The sequence below is a fragment of the Oncorhynchus tshawytscha genome, linkage group LG15 (genome assembly GCF_018296145.1).
Source record: "Oncorhynchus tshawytscha isolate Ot180627B linkage group LG15, Otsh_v2.0, whole genome shotgun sequence".
In the NCBI taxonomy this organism is placed as follows: domain Eukaryota; kingdom Metazoa; phylum Chordata; class Actinopteri; order Salmoniformes; family Salmonidae; genus Oncorhynchus; species Oncorhynchus tshawytscha.
Window position 1 is genome coordinate 15,306,829 of NC_056443.1, and position 17,269 is coordinate 15,324,097.

Here is a 17,269-nt window from a genome sequence, read left to right on the forward strand (position 1 = left end):
TACTGCCCCTACAGAACCACAGTTAACAATCTCTATTGCATTCCACACTGTCCTTTCCCACTTGGAGAAAGGGAACACCTATGTGAGAATGCTGTTCATTGACTACAGCTCAACTTTCAACACCATAGTGCCCTCCCAGCTCATCACTAAGCTAAGGACCCTGGGACTGAACACCTCCCTCTGCAACAGGATCCTGTAATTCCTGATGCGACATCCCAGGTTGTGAGGGCAGGCAACAACACATTCCCCACGCTGACCTTCGATACTTAGTCCACTCCTGTACTTCCTGTCCACCCATGACTGCGTGGCCGAGCATGACTCCAACACCATCATTAAGTTTGCCGAATACACAACGATGCTAGACCTGATCACCGACTACGATGGACAGCCTATAGGAAGGAGGCCTGGCAGTGTGGTGCCAAAAAACAACCTCACCCTCAATGTCAGCAAGACAAAGGAGCTGATCATGGACTACAGGTAACGGAGGCCCAAGCACGCCCCAATCTCCATTGACGGAGCTGAAGTTGAGCGGGTCGAGAGCTTCAAGATCTTCGGTGTCTACATCACTAAGGATCTATCATGTTCCATACACGCCAACGCAGTTGTGAAGAGGGCATGGCAATTCCTTTTCCCCAAAAAAATATTTGTCATGGGCCCTCATATCCTCAAAGTTCTACAACTGCACAATTGAGAGCATCTTGACTGGATGCTTCACCGCTCGGTATGGCAACCGCTTGGTATCCGACTTCAAGGTGTTACAGAGGGTAGTGCGTACTTGGCCGAGCTCCCTGCCATTCAAGACGTCTATACAAAGGCACTGTCAGACGAAGGCCATAAAAATTGTCAGACTCCAGCCATCCAAGTCATAGACTGTTCTCTCTGCTGCCACACAGCAAGTGGTACTGATGCACAAAGTCTGGAACCAACAGGACCCTGAAAAGCTTCTACCCCCAAGTCATAAGCCTGCTAAATAGTTGGTCGGTAGCTATTTGGTTAACTATTTTACTGTCTGCGTTAACCCTTTTTGAAACATTTTTGACTCATCACAAACAGTTGAAGTCGGAAGTTTACATACACTTAGGTTGGAGTCATTAGACTAGTTTTTCAACCACTCCACAAATTTCTTGTTAACAAGTTTTGTTTTATAGTTTTGTAGTTTTGGCAAGTCGGTTAGGACATCTACTTTGTGCATGACACAAGTAATTTTTCCAACAATTGTTTACAGACAGATTATTTCACTGTATCACAATTCCAGTGGGTCAGAAGTTTACATACACTAAGTTGACTGTGCCTTTAAACAGCTTGGAAAATTCCAGAAAATTATGTCATGGCTTTAGACGCTTCTGATTGGATAATTGACATCATTTAAGTCAATTGGAGGTCTACCTGTGGATGTATTTCAAGGCCTGCCTTCAAACTCAGTGCCTCTTAAGAAATCAGCCAAGACTCCAGAAAAAAATTGTAGACCTCCACAAGTCTGGTTCATCATTGGGAGCAATTTCCAAACGCCTGAAGGTACCACGTTCATCTTTACAAACAATAGTACGCAAGTATAAACACCATGGGACCACTCAGCCATCATACTGCTCAGGAGAGAGACGCGTTCTGTCTCCTAGAGTTGAACGTACTTTGGTTCAAAAAGTAAGTCGATCCCAGAACAACAGCAAAGGACTTTGTGAAGATGCTGGAGGATACCGGTACAAAAGTATCTATGTCCACAGTAAAACGAGTCCTTTTTCAACATATCCTGAAAGACCGCTCAGCAAGGAAGAAGCCACTGCTCCAAAACCGCCATAAAGCCAGACTATGGTTTGCAACTGCACATGGGGACAAAGATCATACTTTTTTGAGAAATGTCCTCTGGTCTGATGAAACAAAAATAGAACTGTTTAGCCATAATGACCATCGTTCTGTTTAGAGGATAAAGGGGAGGCTTGCAAGCTGAAGAACACCATCCCAATCGTGAAGAACGGGGGTGTCGGTATCATGTTGTGGGGGTGCTTTGCTGCAGGAGGGACTGGTGCACTTCACAAAATAGATGGCGCATCATGAGGAAGGACAATTATGTGGATATATTGAAGCAACATCTCAAGACGTCAGTCAGGAAGTTAAATCTTGGTCGCAAATGGGTCTTCCAAATGGACAATGACCCCAAGCATACTTCCAAAGTTGTCGCAAAATGGCTTAAGGACAACAAAGTCAAGGTATTGGAGTGGCCATCACAAAGCACGGACCTCAATCCCATAAAAAATGTGTGGGCAGAACTGAAAAAGCGTTTGCTAGCAGGGAGGCCTACAAACCTGACTCAGTTACCCCAGCTCTGTCAGGAGGAATGGGACAAAATTCACCCAACTTATTATGGGAAGCTTGTGGAAGGCTTCTCAAAACGTGTGACCCAAGTTAAACAATTTAAAGGCAATGCTACCAAATTCCAATTGAGTGTATGTTACATACATACTTCTGACCCACTGGGAATGTGATGAAAGACATAAAAGCTGAAATAAATCATTCTCTCTACTATTATTCTGACATTTCACATTTTACAGTATATAAACATTACTGAAGGTACCAGTGTTCAATGATTATGTACTGTACAGGTTTTTCAGTCTCTTGTTCCCAGTTTTGATGCACCTGTACTGTCTCTGCTTTTTAGATGGTAGCAGGGTGAATAGGCTGTGGCTTGGGTGACTGAGGTCCTTGATCATCTTCTTGGCCTTCCTGTGACACTGGGTGCTGTAGATGTCGTGGAGGGCAGGCAGTGTACCCCTGGTGATTCATTGGGCTGACCGCACCACCCTCTGTACCAGACGGTGATACAGCCCGACAGAATGCTCTCAATGGTGGATAAGTAGAAGTTTGTGAGGGTCTTAGGGGTCAAGACAAATTTCTTCTGCCTCTTGAGGTTGAAGAGGCACTGTTGCACCTTCTTCACCACACTGTGTGGATGGACCATTTCAGGTTGTCAAGTGATGTGCACACCAAGGAACTTGAAGCGTTTCACCTTCTCCACTGCGGACTCATCAGTGTGGGTAGAGCGTGCTCTCTTTGCTCTCTTCTGAGGTCCACAATCAGTTCTTTCGTTTTCTTGACGTTGAAGTAGAGGTCAGGGCCCTCACCTCCTCCCTGTAGACTGTCCCATCGTTTTTCATGATCAGGCCTACCACTTTTGTGTCATCTGCAAACTTTAGGATTGAGTTTGTTGCCACGCATTCATGGGTGAACAGGGAGTACAGGGGAGCTGAGCACACATTGTTGTGGGGCCCCTATTTTGAAAATCAGACCTACCTCAAATTTTAGTGGGTCTAGGCTCATGTGTCGGGTAACAGCAAGCTAGCTAAATAGGACAAATTAGCTAGCAACTGCAAGCTAGATAGCTAAATTGCCATAAATGTTTAATGCTTTTTGACCTGTCCCCAAATTAATATAATTGGTTCAGAGTTTGTTTTGATACTTTAATTGATCGTTTGGTGTAGGGGGACAAAATCAATTTGCACACAATGGCACGTGGCCGGTTTGGGTACAGTGTAACAGGACAGAAATATCCTCCTATTTGTATTAATTGCTAATTATTTATATCAAACAAATCGGGTAATTTTTCCATCACACATGTTTACCTTGGATCAGCCTCTCCGAATGGTACTAAAAACAAACAAGAACCAGAAATATACAAAAAATTGCCCATATTAACATAGTGTATTCAGACCCCACAACTGTTTCCACATTTTGTTACGTTACAGCCTTATTCTAAAATGGATTCAATAAAAAATGTTCCTCCTCAATCTACACACAATACCACATAATGACAAAGCAAATAGTTAAATATATATATTTTGTAAATTTAGAAAAGGTACAGAACCTTATTTACAGAGGTATTCAGACCCTTTGCTATGAGACTCGGAAAAATTGAGCTCAGGTGCATCCTGTTTCAATTTATCATCCTTTACATGTTTCTACAACTTGATTGGGTCCACCTGTGGTAAATTCAATTGATTGGACATGATTTGGAAAAGCATACACCTGTCTACATAAGGTCCCACAGTTGACAATGCATGTCTACACCAAGCCATGAGGTTAAAGAAATTGAACAATCGGGGGAGAAGGGCCTTGGTCAGGGAGGTGACCAAGAACCCGATGGTCACTCTGACAGGGCTCCAGAGTTCCTCTGTGGAGATGGGAGAACCTTCCAGAAGGACAACCATCTCTGCAGCACTCCACCAATCAGGCCTTTATGGTAGAGTGGCCAGATGGAGCCACTCCACAGTGAAAGGCACATGACAGCCTGCTCAAGATTTTCTGGTCTGATGAAGCCAAGATTAAACTATTTTGTGCATTTCAGGTAAAATAACAACTCAATGTTTATATCCCAGGACAAATTAGCTAGCAAACGCAAGCTAGCTAAATAGGACAAATTAGCTAGCAAGTGCAAGCTAGATAGCTGAATTGCCATACATGTTTAATGCTTTTTGACCTGTCCCCAAATTAATATAATTGGTTCAGAGTTTTTTATATTTTAACCTGCGTGTTGTGATTGTGTTTGGTGTGGAGGAACAAAATCAATTCATGCACGATGGCTCACGCGCGCAGCTGGTTTAGGTTCAGTGTTAGAGGATCTCATGTCTACAGGTTAATCTGCCTCCCCTAAAGCCTATGCGCATAGGAAGTTGCTATAGACCACTGAATGCTGAACGTCAGTATTTGGACTGTGTGAAATACTCGATAATGTATGTGACATCAACAGAGGGGTATATTGGGGTATATACCCAGGGGTATATTCTGGGTGACCAAAAGATTGACTGGTTGTCACCAAGTTGTCCACTCAAGCAGTAAATAATACTTGCAATCTGGTTCAGGTTATCAGTCAACATACCAGGGTATTTACAAACAGAACTGGAACTAAGTCATCCACATGGATTGACCACATCTTTACTAATGCGCCCAAAATCTTCCCTAAAGCAGTATCCAGACCCATTGGATAGTGATCCATAGTGATCATAATATAATAGCCATATCTAGAAAAAACTAAGTTCCAAAGACTGGACCTAAAGTGGAGTATAAGCAATCATACAAGAGGTTTTGCGATGTCATAGTTGTGAAAAATATTTATTGGTCTGATGTGTGTGATGAGGAACAACCTGACTCCACAATTGAAGTATTTAGGAAATTGGTTTCTTCTGGTTACTTATGCGCCCATCAAGAAACTGACTGTTAGAACTGCCAAATCCCCATGCATAGATGAAGAATTTTAAAACTGTATGGCTGAGAGGAATGAGGCAAAGGGAATAGCAAATAAGTCTGACAACACAGCAGATTGACAAAATATAGTGTCTTCAGAAGGTTTTTTACAAATGTAATTAATTAAATAAAAAATTAAAAGCTGAAATATCTTGAGTCAATTAGTATTCAACTCCTGTGTTATGGCAAGCCATAAGTTCAGGAGTAAACATTTGATTAGGTTAAAAACTAAGTTGCATGGACTCACACTGTGCAATAATAGTGTTTCACATGATTTTGAATGACTACCTCATCTTTGTACCCAACTCATACAATTATCTGTAAGGTCCTTAAGTCGGGCAGTAAATTTGAAACGCTGATTAAACCACAAAGACCAAGGAGGTTTTCCAATGTCTCGCAAAGAAGGGCACCTATTGGTAGATGGGTAAAAATAAAAAAGCAGATATTGAATATCCCTTTGAGCATGGTGGTTATTAATTACACGTTGGATGGTGTATCAATACACAAGTCACTACAACGATACAGGTGTCTTTCCTAACTCAGTTGCCGGAGAGGAAGGGAAACCTCTCAGGGATTTTACGGGTTTAATGGCTGTGATAGGAGAAAACTGAGGATGGATCAACAACATTGTAGTTACTCCACAATACTAACCTAATTGAGTGAAAAGAAGGAAGCCTGTTGAAAATACAATTATTCCAAAACATGATTCCTATTTGCAACAAGGCATTAAAGTAAAACTGCAAAAAAAATGTGACAAAGCAATTCACTTTTTGTTGTGAATACAAAGTGTTATGTTTGGGGCTAATCCAATACAACACGTTACTGACTACCACTCTCCATATTTTCAAGCATAGTAGTGGCTGCATCATGTTATGGGTATGCTTGTAATCGTTAAGGACTGGGGAGTTTTTCAGGATAAAAAAGAAATGGAACTAAGTACAGGCAAAATCCTAGAGGAAGATCTGGTTCAGTCTGCTTTCCACTAGACACTAAGAGATTAATTCACCTTTCAGCAGGACAATAACCTAAAACACAAAGCCAAATATACACTGGAGTTGCATACCAAGAAGACGGTGAATGTTCCTGTGTGACCGAGTTACAGTTTTGACTTAAATCTACTTAAAAATCTATGGCAAAACCTGAAAATGGTTGTCTAGCAATGGTTAACAAGTCATTTGACAGAGCTTGAAGAATTTTTTGAAAATAATAATTGGTGCTTCTGCAAAGTATTGACTCAGGTGTGAGTACCTAATGTAAATTCGATTTCTGTATTTCATTTTTCATAAACGTGGCAACATTTTTTATTTAATAAAACTTTTTAAAAATTTTTTATCCAATTTTGTGATATCCAATTGCAATCCTGTCTCATCGCTGCAATTCCCCAACAGGCTTTGGAGAGGCGATGGTTGTGTCATGCATCCTACAAAACATCACCCGCCAAACTGCGCTTCTTAACACCCGCCCACTTAACCCGGAAGCCAGCTGCACCAATGTGTCGGACGAAACACCATTCAACTGACGACCAAACCCTCACGACGCCTATGGGACTCCCGGTCACTGCCAGTTGTGACACAGCCTGGGATCGAACCAGGAGTCTGTAGTGACGCCTCAAGCACTGCGACGCAATGACTTAGACCACTGCACCACTCGGGAGGCCATATGCAAAAATTTCTTCAAACATGCAGAGCCCCGTCAGTGAGAAGAAGAAAAAAAAACTGGTTGTGTGCATTGTGCTGGATTTGCCACCCCATTCAGGCCAGGCTAATCCATTCCCTCCTTATTTTTCTTCCTTTCCTTTTTTTTCTAAATGTAAAAATATATTCCCCCAACATAAAAACCATGCTTTCAATATAAAAATGTGTTCTCTCAACATAATAACGTGTTCCCTCCTGCCAGTTTATTCATGCGCATGTCCTTATCATGGATTGATCACAGTTAAATGAATTCTACTTCAATCTGGGCTTGAAATAGAAAGATTTTCTTTGTTGTTTGAATATGTTACTGAGAGAAATCTATTTCCAGTTTCAGTGTTTTCATATGCCTCTGAATCATAAGAGCAAATAATGGGTCACGGGCGTGCAAAACCACTCAATTGGGTGCAATGATGCACTCGCATCCCTGCGCTAGTCAGGTATTCCATCTGGCTCTGCTTCATTATCTTAGCTGTTCTACAGTATATCTATACTTTGGGGGAGTTCATTAACTACCTATCCTTCCGATGAAATGGGTGGGATTACACTGAGAAAAGTGCCTTTTTTTCCCCTTTTTGTTGTCACTCCTGTCGGCTCTCATGTGGAGGTTTTTGGCTCAGTCAATTTATCTGCCACTAACGAGCATTGCGATTCTGCAAGTAGAAACGACAGGTTCGTCAGTACCAGGTTGGTACGCAGCACAGTACGTCTTTTGTTCTAGCAAGAGAAGGAACAGCCTCCTACTGTGCTAAGTACCGATCAGCAGTGAGATTTTTCAATCTTAGATTGCTCACAGTGTTCTCCAATCTCAAAAAAACATTTTAGAGAATGTGCCATTATCCTCGCAAGGTGGGGTATTGAAACTGAGGTGTCAATACTTTTGACCTATCTTTTTTATAAAAATGTATAACTTTTTATTGTTTACAAATTTTTGGGGGCATACAATATAGCTCAGTATTTGTATTATTTATTTCTTTTTTGCTAATATTTTTGAAGGGTGCCACTAATTATGGACCTGGCTGTATATGTAATATACACTGCTCAAAAAAATAAAGGGAACACTAAAATAACACATCCTATATCTGAATGAATGAAATATTCTTATTAAATACTTTTTCTTTACATAGTTGAATGTGCTGACAACAAAATCACACAACAATTATCAATGAAAATCTAATTTATCAACCCATGGAGGTCTGGATTTGGAGTCACACTCAAAATTAAAGTGGAAAACCACACTACAGGCTGATCCAACTTTGATGTAATGTCCTTAAAACAAGTCAAAATGAGGCTCAGTAGTGTGTGTGGCCTCCACGTGCCTGTATGACCTCCCTACAATGCCTGGGCATGCTCCTGATGAGGTGGCGGATGGTCTCCTGAGGGATCTCCTCCCAGACCTGGACTAAAGCATCTGCCAACTCCTGGACAGTCTGTGGTGCAATGTGGCGTTGGTGGATTTTTTAAATATTTTTTTTTATTTCACCTTTATTTAACCAGGTAGGCTAGTTGAGAACAAGTTCTCATTTGCAACTGCGACCTGGCCAAGATAAAGCATAGCAGTGTGAGCAGACAACACAGAGTTACACATGGAATAAACAATTAACAAGTCAATAACACAGTAGAAAACAAAGGGGGAGTCTATATACAATGTGTGCAAAAGGCATGAGGAGGTAGGCGAATAATTACAATTTTGCAGATTAACACTGGAGTGATAAATGATCAGATGGTCATGTACAGGTAGAGATATTGGTGTGCAAAAGAGCAGAAAAGTAAATAAATAAAAACAGTATGGGGATGAGGTAGGTGAAAATGGGTGGGCTATTTACCAATAGACTGTACAGCTGCAGCGATCGGTTAGCTGCTCAGATAGCTGATGTTTGAAGTTGGTGAGGGAGATAAAAGTCTCCAACTTCAGCGATTTTTGCAATTCGTTCCAGTCACAGGCAGCAGAGTACTGGAACGAAAGGCGGCCAAATGAGGTGTTGGCTTTAGGGATGATCAGTGAGATACACCTGCTGGAGCGCGTGCTACGGATGGGTGTTGCCATCGTGACCAGTGAACTGAGATAAGGCGGAGCTTTACCTAGCATGGACTTGTAGATGACCTGGAGCCAGTGGGTCTGGCGACGAATATGTAGCGAGGGCCAGCCGACCAGAGCATACAAGTCGCAGTGGTGGGTGGTATAAGGTGCTTTAGTGACAAAACGGATGGCACTGTGATAGACTGCATCCAGTTTGCTGAGTAGAGTGTTGGAAGCCATTTTGTAGATGACATCGCCGAAGTCGAGGATCGGTAGGATAGTCAGTTTTACTAGGGTAAGCTTGGCGGCGTGAGTGAAGGAGGCTTTGTTGCGGAATAGAAAGCCGACTCTTGATTTGATTTTCGATTGGAGATGTTTGATATGAGTCTGGAAGAGAGTTTGCAGTCTAGCCAGACACCTAGGTACTTATAGATGTCCACATATTCAAGGTCGGAACCATCCAGGGTGGTGATGCTAGTCGGGCATGCGGTGCAGGCAGCGATCGGTTGAAAAGCATGCATTTGGTTTTACTAGCGTTTAAGAGCAGTTGGAGGCCACGGAAGGAGTGTTGTATGGCATTGAAGCTTGTTTGGAGGTTAGATAGCACAGTGTCCAATGACGGGCCGAAAGTATATAGAATGGTGTCGTCTGCGTAGAGGTGGATCAGGGAATCGCCCGCAGCAAGAGCAACATCATTGATATATACAGAGAAAAGAGTCGGCCCGAGAATTGAACCCTGTGGCACCCCCATAGACTGCCAGAGGACCGGACAGCATGCCCTCCGATTTGACACACTGAACTCTGTCTGCAAAGTAATTGGTGAACCAGGCAAGGCAGTCATCCGAAAAACCGAGGCTACTGAGTCTGCCGATAAGAATATGGTGATTGACAGAGTCGAAAGCCTTGGCAAGGTCGATGAAGACGGCTGCACAGTACTGTCTTTTATCGATGGCGGTTATGATATCATTTAGTACCTTGAGCGTGGCTGAGGTGCACCCGTGACCGGCTCGGAAACCAGATTGCACAGCGGAGAAGGTACGGTGGGATTCGAGATGGTCAGTGACCTGTTTGTTGACTTGGCTTTCGAAGACCTTAGATAGGCAGGGCAGGATGGATATAGGTCTGTAACAGTTTGGGTCCAGGGTGTCTCTTTGAAGAGGGGGATGACTGCGGCAGCTTTCCAATCCTTGGGGATCTCAGACGATATGAAAGAGAGGTTGAACAGGCTGGTAATAGGGGTTGCGACAATGGCGGCGGATAGTTTCAGAAATAGGGGGTCCAGATTGTCAAGCCCAGCTGATTTGTACAGGTCCAGGTTTTGCAGCTCTTTCAGAACATCTGCTATCTGGATTTGGGTAAAGGAGAACCTGGAGAGGCTTGGGCGAGGAGCTGCCGGGGGCGGAGCTGTTGGCCGAGGTTGGAGTAGCCAGGCGGAAGGCATGGCCAGCCGTTGAGAAATGCTTATTGAAGTTTTCGATAATCATGGATTGGTGGTGACCGTGTTACCTATCCTCAGTGCAGTGGGCAGCTGGGAGGAGGTGCTCTTGTTCTCCATGGACTTTACAGTGTCCCAGAACTTTTTGGAGTTGGAGCTACAGGATGCAAACTTCTGCCTGAAGAAGCTGGCCTTAGCTTTCCTGACTGACTGCGTGTATTGGTTCCGGACTTCCCTGAACAGTTGCATATCACGGGGACTATTCGATGCTATTGCAGTCCGCCACAGGATGTTTTTGTGCTGGTCGAGGGCAGTCAGGTCTGGGGTGAACCAAGGGCTGTATCTGTTCTTAGTTCTGCATTTTTTGAACGGAGCATGCTTATCTAAAATGGTGAGGAAGTTACTTTTAAAGAATGACCAGGCATCCTCAACTGACGGGATGAGGTCAATGTCCTTCCAGGATGGAGTGAGACAAGATGTCCCAGATGTGCTCAATTGGATTCAGGTCTGGGGAACGGGCAGGCCAGTCCATAGCATCAATGCCTTCCTCTTGCAGGAACTGCTGACACACTCCAACCACATGAGGTCTAGCATTGTCTTGCATTAGGAGGAACCCAGGGCCAACCGCACCAGCATATGGTCTCACAAGGGGTCTGAGGATCTCATCTCGGTACCTAATGGCAGTCAGGCTACCTATGGCGAGCACATGGATGGCTGTGCGGTCCCCCAAAGAAATGCCACCCCACACCATGATTGACCCACCGCCAAACCAGTCATGCTGGAGGATGTTGCAGGCAGCAGAACTTTCTCCACGGTGTCTCCAGACTGTCACGTCTGTCACATGTGCTCAGTGTGAACCTGCTTTCATCTGTGAAGAGCACAGGGTGCCAGTGGCGAATTTGCCAATCTTGGTGTTCTCTGGCAAATGCCAAACGTCCTGCACGGTGTTGGGCTGTAAAGCACAACCCCCACCTGTGGACGTCGGGCCCTCATACCACCCTCATGGAGTCTGTTTCTGACTGTTTGAGCAGACACATGCACATTTGTGGCCTGCTGGAGGTCATTTTGCAGGGCTCACCTGCAGAACCACTCCTTTATTGGGGGTGTCTTGCTAATTGCCTATAATTTCCACCTGTTGTCTATTCCATTTGCACAACAGCATGTGAAATTTATTGTCAATCAGTGTTGCTTCCTAAGTGAACAGTTTGATTTCACAGACGTGTGATTGACTTGGAGTTACATTGTGTTGTTTAAGTGTTCCCTTTTATTTTTTTTGAGCCGTGTATTTTATAATATATAATATATTTTATTTTGCTTCTCTCCTCCCAGGTAGTAAGGTAATCTCTAGAGAGCTGAGTGTGGAGGGTCTGTCTGAAGTACAGTCTGTCCTACAGCGCCCTCCTCTGGTGTGGGACAACCTGCATGCAAATGACTACGACTCCAGGTAGGATAAGATGAAATGAGATGAGAAGATAATGTAAGGTCTTCTATATTTTGTCTGTATATTTTGTTTATTGTAAGACATTGTCAGCACCATTTCACCAGGTCAAATTATTGGTACATGCCAATGTACTTGGTGAATTAGGTTAACTCTTATTGTGATTCTGATTCCAGACGTCTCTTCCTGGGTCCCTTCAAGGGTCGCTACCCCCAGCTTGCCACCCAACTCCGGGGCTTGCTACTTAACCCCAACTGTGAGTTCGAGGCCAACTACATACCCCTGCACACGCTGGGGACTTGGTACCGCACTGGGAGGGAGGAGAAGAAGGGTAAGAAAAGGGGTGAGGGAGGAAGGAGGGGAGTGGATGAGGGATGGGGGAGGAAGGGAGGGAGAGGAAAGAGATGAGGGGGAAGGAGGCAGAGGGATGATAGTGGGTGAGGGAGGGAGGAGGCAGGGAGGAGGCAAGGAACATTTTGGACAAATAAGTGACATGGTGTTAGAGAAAAACACACACACACTGGGTACACTGACACTATCAGAGCAGCAGACCCGTAGACTAGCGCTACCCACAGTGACAACATCATAGAGGGATTGGGGGGAGGAAGGAAGGAAGGGGGGTGAAAGGAGGGGGAAGGAGGGAGAGGGATGGGGAGGGGGCAGGGAGGAAGGATAGATGCGAGAGAGGAGGAAGGTTGATGTCAACTAAATAGTTTTGGACAGATAAGTGACAGGGTGTTATAGATAAACACACACTGGGTCCACTATCAGAGCAGTAGACCCTTAGACTGACATTATCCACAGTGACAACATCATAGAGGGATTAGGGAGAGAGAAGGAAAGGAGAAGGGAGAGAGAAGGAAAGAGGGATGCATTCAAGAGGGGAAAGAGAATTTAAGCACAAAAGCATGAGATCGAAAGACAAGTGAGGGGTGAAAAAAAGAAGATATGAAGTGAGTGAGGTCAGAAAGGAAGGATGGAAGAGCGATGTACAGTAAAGGAGAAAGAAGGATAAAGAGACAATTGAGGGAGGGAGTGAGTGAGTGTGAGAGGGGGTGAGTGTGAGAGGGGGTGAGTGTGAGAAAGAAGGGGTGAGTGTGAGAAAGAAGGAGTGAGTGAGAAAGGAGTGAGAGAGATAAAGAGAGGACTGGAGCATGTGAGTGGGCTGAGAATCAGAACACTCAGTGCCTCCACACCCCTAGGGGTAACCGCTATCACCAGGGTTACGATACAATGTTGGGGGTCAGGCCAGTGTGATACATGATCTGACTGGCTCATTATATTTGCTTTGCAAAAAATGTATACATTTTACTCAAGTTCTGACTGAACTACTTTTCACATACATTTTGACAAACCATGTGTGTCATATCAAATCAAAATGGTTAGCAGCGTAGCGAAATGCTTGTGATTCTAGTTCCGACAGTGCAGCAATATCTAACAAGTAATCTAACAATTCCACAACAACTACCTAATACACACAAATCTAAGTAAAGGATTTGTCTGTATCATCATATATGGATGCACAATGACCGAGCAGCATAGGCAAGATGCAATAGATGGTATAAAATACAGTATATACATATGAGATGAGTATTGCAAGATATGTAAACATTATTAAAGTGGCATTATGAAAGTGGCTAGTGATCCATTAGTGTTTTTTTGTGTGTGTGTGAGTGAATGTGTATTTCTCACCATAGTGTGTGTGTGTGTATGTGTTTCTAACAATGATGTGTGTGTGTGAGTGAATGTGTATTCTTCATCTTGGTTTGTGTGTTCCTAACCATGGTGTGTGTACATATATGGTGTGTGTAGATGAGGAGCACCAGTACTGTCCAGAGATGGCGCTGTCTACTGCACTGCACGACTGGATGGAAGAGCTCAGCCAACCACTGCAGCCAGGTTGTGTGTGTGTGTGTGTGTGTGTGGGTGGTACTCAAAAGATCTCAACTCAGCTTGATCTCAACTGTTCATCCTGATGTGGATTCAGATCTGTGTCAATTCTAATTCTACCAATCTACTCATTCTAATTCTATAATTCTCATTTTAATTCTACTCATTCAAATTCTATACTTGTAATTCTATAATTCTACTCATTCTAGTTCTATATGTGTGACTTCTCCACAGGTCGCCAGAGCAGACAGGCAGACCAGAGGTCATCGTGTCAAAAGTCGGGGACCCTAGAGAGTGAAAACTGTCACCCCACCACCAGAGAAGGTCGCCCTAAACCCCCTAGAGAACCTCCGCAGGGGGACAGCCCTCCCCCCTCCAGCCCTGAGGGAGAGGAAGGGGTGAGGAGGGGGGAGAAAGAAGGAAGGAGTGAGGGAGGAGACGGAGAGGAGAGAGAGAAGAAACTCCACAACAACCAGTTCCAACAAGGGCCAGGCCAGCCAAGGAGTCCAGGGGGGGTGCTTTGTGTTGGGAAGGCTCCTCTAAGCGAGTCCCAAATCCGTCTGCTGGTAGGTCTCCACTACCTTCCCCATGAGCACGGCCCATCAGCCCAGAGATTGTTACAGGACCTCACCTGGCTCAAAGAACACTGCCACCTGGTCAGCGCCAATGACAAGAAGGGACCGCCGCAGAAGGTCTGTGTGTCTGTGTGTGTGTGTGTGTGTGTGTGTGTGTGTGTGTGTGTGTGTGTGTGTGTTTGTTTGTGCCCATTTACTGAATCTGATGGCATCTCAACTGTATGTGTGTGTATGTACACTATGTCAAAAAATAACATTGTATTTGTGGCTCAGCGGTCTAAGGCACTGCATCTCAGTGCTAGAGGGGTCACTACAGACACCCTGGTTCGAATCCAGGCTGTATCACAACTGGCTGTAATTGGGAGTCCCATAGGGCGGCGCACAATTGGCCCAGCATCGTTGTAAATAAGAACTAACTTCTTAACTGACTTGCCTAGTTAAATAAAGGATTAAAAAAAAATATATAATTGGTCACATGCATCGCAAACAACAGGTGTAGACTAACAGTGGTGCTTACTGATGGGGCGTTCCCAACAATGCAGAGAGAAACATAGAAAAGAATAGAAAGATAATAACACTGGGAATAAATACACAATGAGTAACGATAACATGGCTATATACACGGTAGACCAGTACCGAGTCGATGTGCAAGGGTACGAGGTAATGTGTGTGCACCTGTGTGTGTGTGTGTGTCTGCATGCTTGTGTGTGTGTGTGCCTTCATGCTTGTGTGTGTGTGTTGCAGGCGGAGGAGTGGCGTGGCCGAGCGGCTGGGTTCCTAGGTGTGTGTGAGGAGATTGCAGCGCTGCATAGTAGTGTTGTGAGTGGAGTGAGCAAGGCCGTGCTGTATGACCTTTACCCTTACGTATGGGACCTCAGAAACACTGCACTGGTGGCCAAGGCCTTCATCTGCTGGCTCGGTGAGTAGAGAAGGGAGGGAGAAGGAGAGCGAGAGAGGGGCTAAGGACAGAAAACACATTTTAAACTTGGATAAAGCATACACTGTAAGATTTACTATACTCTCTTTCTCTCCACCTCTCCCTTTATCTGTCCTCCCCCCTCTCTCTCTTTCTGTCTAAGATGGGCGTGTGTTGAGTGACAGCTCTCCGTTGGGTTCCTGGAGGAACTGCTTCCACTGTGAGTAGAGGTGACTCCTGACCCCTCAACCCTGATCCCTCAACCCCTCCACTGTCTTTGACCCCTGATCCTTCAACCCTGAACCCTCATTGGGTCGTTATGGAATTGGGCATGGTCTTCCTTAAATGCTGTGTGATTGACAGGTGGGTTCTCATCTATGATAGGGTGCGGGACGACCACGGGGGCAGAGTTACTGGGGGTGGAGTCAGAACCCTGGGTGTTCAAAGGGGGAGTGTCCGGAGAGTTGCAGGTAGGACCGTGTGTGTGTCTGTATGTGTATGTGTCAAACAAATCTTATGTCACATGAACGTCTTTAGCAGATGTTATTGTGGGTGTAGCAAAATGCTTGTGTTTCTAGCTCCAACAGTGCAGTAATATCTAACAATACACACAAGGAATGGAATTAAGTATATATAAATATTTGGATGAGCAATGTCAGAGCGGCATAGACTAAGATATAGTGAAATAAGATACAGTATATACATATGAGATGACTGATGCAAAATATGTTAACATTATTAAAGTGGCCAGTGATTTCAAGTCAATGTATATAGGACAGCATCCTCTAATGTGCTAGTGATGGCTATTTAACAGCCTGATGGCCTTGAGATAGAAGCTCTTCAGTCTCTCGGTCCCATTTTGATGCTCCTGTACTGACCTCGCCTTCTGGATGATAGCAAGTTGAACAGGCAGTGGCTCGGGTGTTTGTTGTCCTTGATGATATTTTTGGCCTTCCTGTGACATCGTATGCTGTAGGTGTCCTGGAGGGCAGGTACCTTGCCCCCGGTGATGTGTTGGGCAGACCGCACCACCCTCTGGAGAGCCTTGCGGTTGCGTGCGCTGCTTTTGCCGTACCAGGCGGTGATACAGCCTGCCAGGATGCTCTCAATAATGCATCTGTAAAAGTTTGAGGGTTTTAGGTTTCAAGCCAAATTCTTCAGCCTCCTGTTTTATTTTTATTCATTTTTTAAACCTTTATTTAAGTAGGCAAATCAGTTAAGAACAAATTCATATTTACAATCAGGCCTACACCGGCAAAACCAGGACGACGCTGGGCCAATTGTGCGCCGCCCTATGGGACTCCCAATCATAGTCGGTTGTAATACAGCCTTCTTCACCACACTGTCTGTGTGGGTGGACCATTTCAGTTTGTCAGTGATGTGTACGCTGAGAAACTTGAAACTTTCCACCTTCTACACTATGGTCCCGTTGATGTGGATGGGGGGTGCTCCCTCTGCTGTTTCCTGAAGTCCACGATTCACTCCTTAGTTTTGTTGCTGTTGGGTGAGCGTTTATTTTCCTGGCACCACACTCCCAGGTCTCGTCATTTTTGGTAATCAGGACTACTACTGTTGTATCGTCTGCAAACTTGATGATTGAGTTTGAGGCGTGTGTGGCCACGCAGTCATGAGTGAACAGGGAGTACAAGGAGGGGGCTGAGCACACATCCTTGTGGGGCCCCAGTCTTGAGGATCAGCACAGTGGAGGTGTTGTTTCCTACCTTCACCACCTGGGGGTGGCCGGTCAGGATGTCCAGGACCTAGTTGTACAGGGCGGGGTTCAGATCCAGGGCCTTGAGCTTAATGATGAGCTTGGGGGGTACTATGGTGTTGAATGCTGAGCTATAGTCAATGAACAGCATTCTCATTCCGATTGGTCAGACCAGCGTTGAATAGTCCTTAACACGGGTACTTCCTGTTTGAGTTTCTGCCTATAGGAAGGGAGGAGCAAAATGGAGTCGTGATCAGATTTGCCAAAGGGAGGGCGGGGGAGGGCCTTGTAGATATCCCGGAAGTTGGAGTAGCAGTGGTTGAGTGTTTTAGCAGCACGAGTACTACAGTCAATGTGTTGA

The 17,269-nt window shown here is 44.7% G+C and overlaps 1 protein-coding gene across 2 annotated transcripts in view; it reads left to right on the plus strand.

Annotated features, from left to right (window-relative positions):
• The window catches only part of si:dkey-183c6.8 (protein O-GlcNAcase), a 56,549-nt gene that overhangs the window by 18,448 nt on the left and 20,832 nt on the right, over positions 1 to 17,269 (plus strand). For both annotated transcript variants that reach the window (XM_024373270.2, XM_024373271.2), the window contains exons 7-13: positions 11,708 to 11,822; positions 11,993 to 12,147; positions 13,629 to 13,715; positions 13,941 to 14,398; positions 15,026 to 15,200; positions 15,361 to 15,417; positions 15,582 to 15,667. In XM_024373270.2, coding sequence (XP_024229038.1) covers positions 11,708 to 11,822; positions 11,993 to 12,147; positions 13,629 to 13,715; positions 13,941 to 14,398; positions 15,026 to 15,200; positions 15,361 to 15,417; positions 15,582 to 15,667 — 1,133 coding nt within the window. The remainder of the gene's footprint in view (positions 1 to 11,707; positions 11,823 to 11,992; positions 12,148 to 13,628; positions 13,716 to 13,940; positions 14,399 to 15,025; positions 15,201 to 15,360; positions 15,418 to 15,581; positions 15,668 to 17,269) is intronic.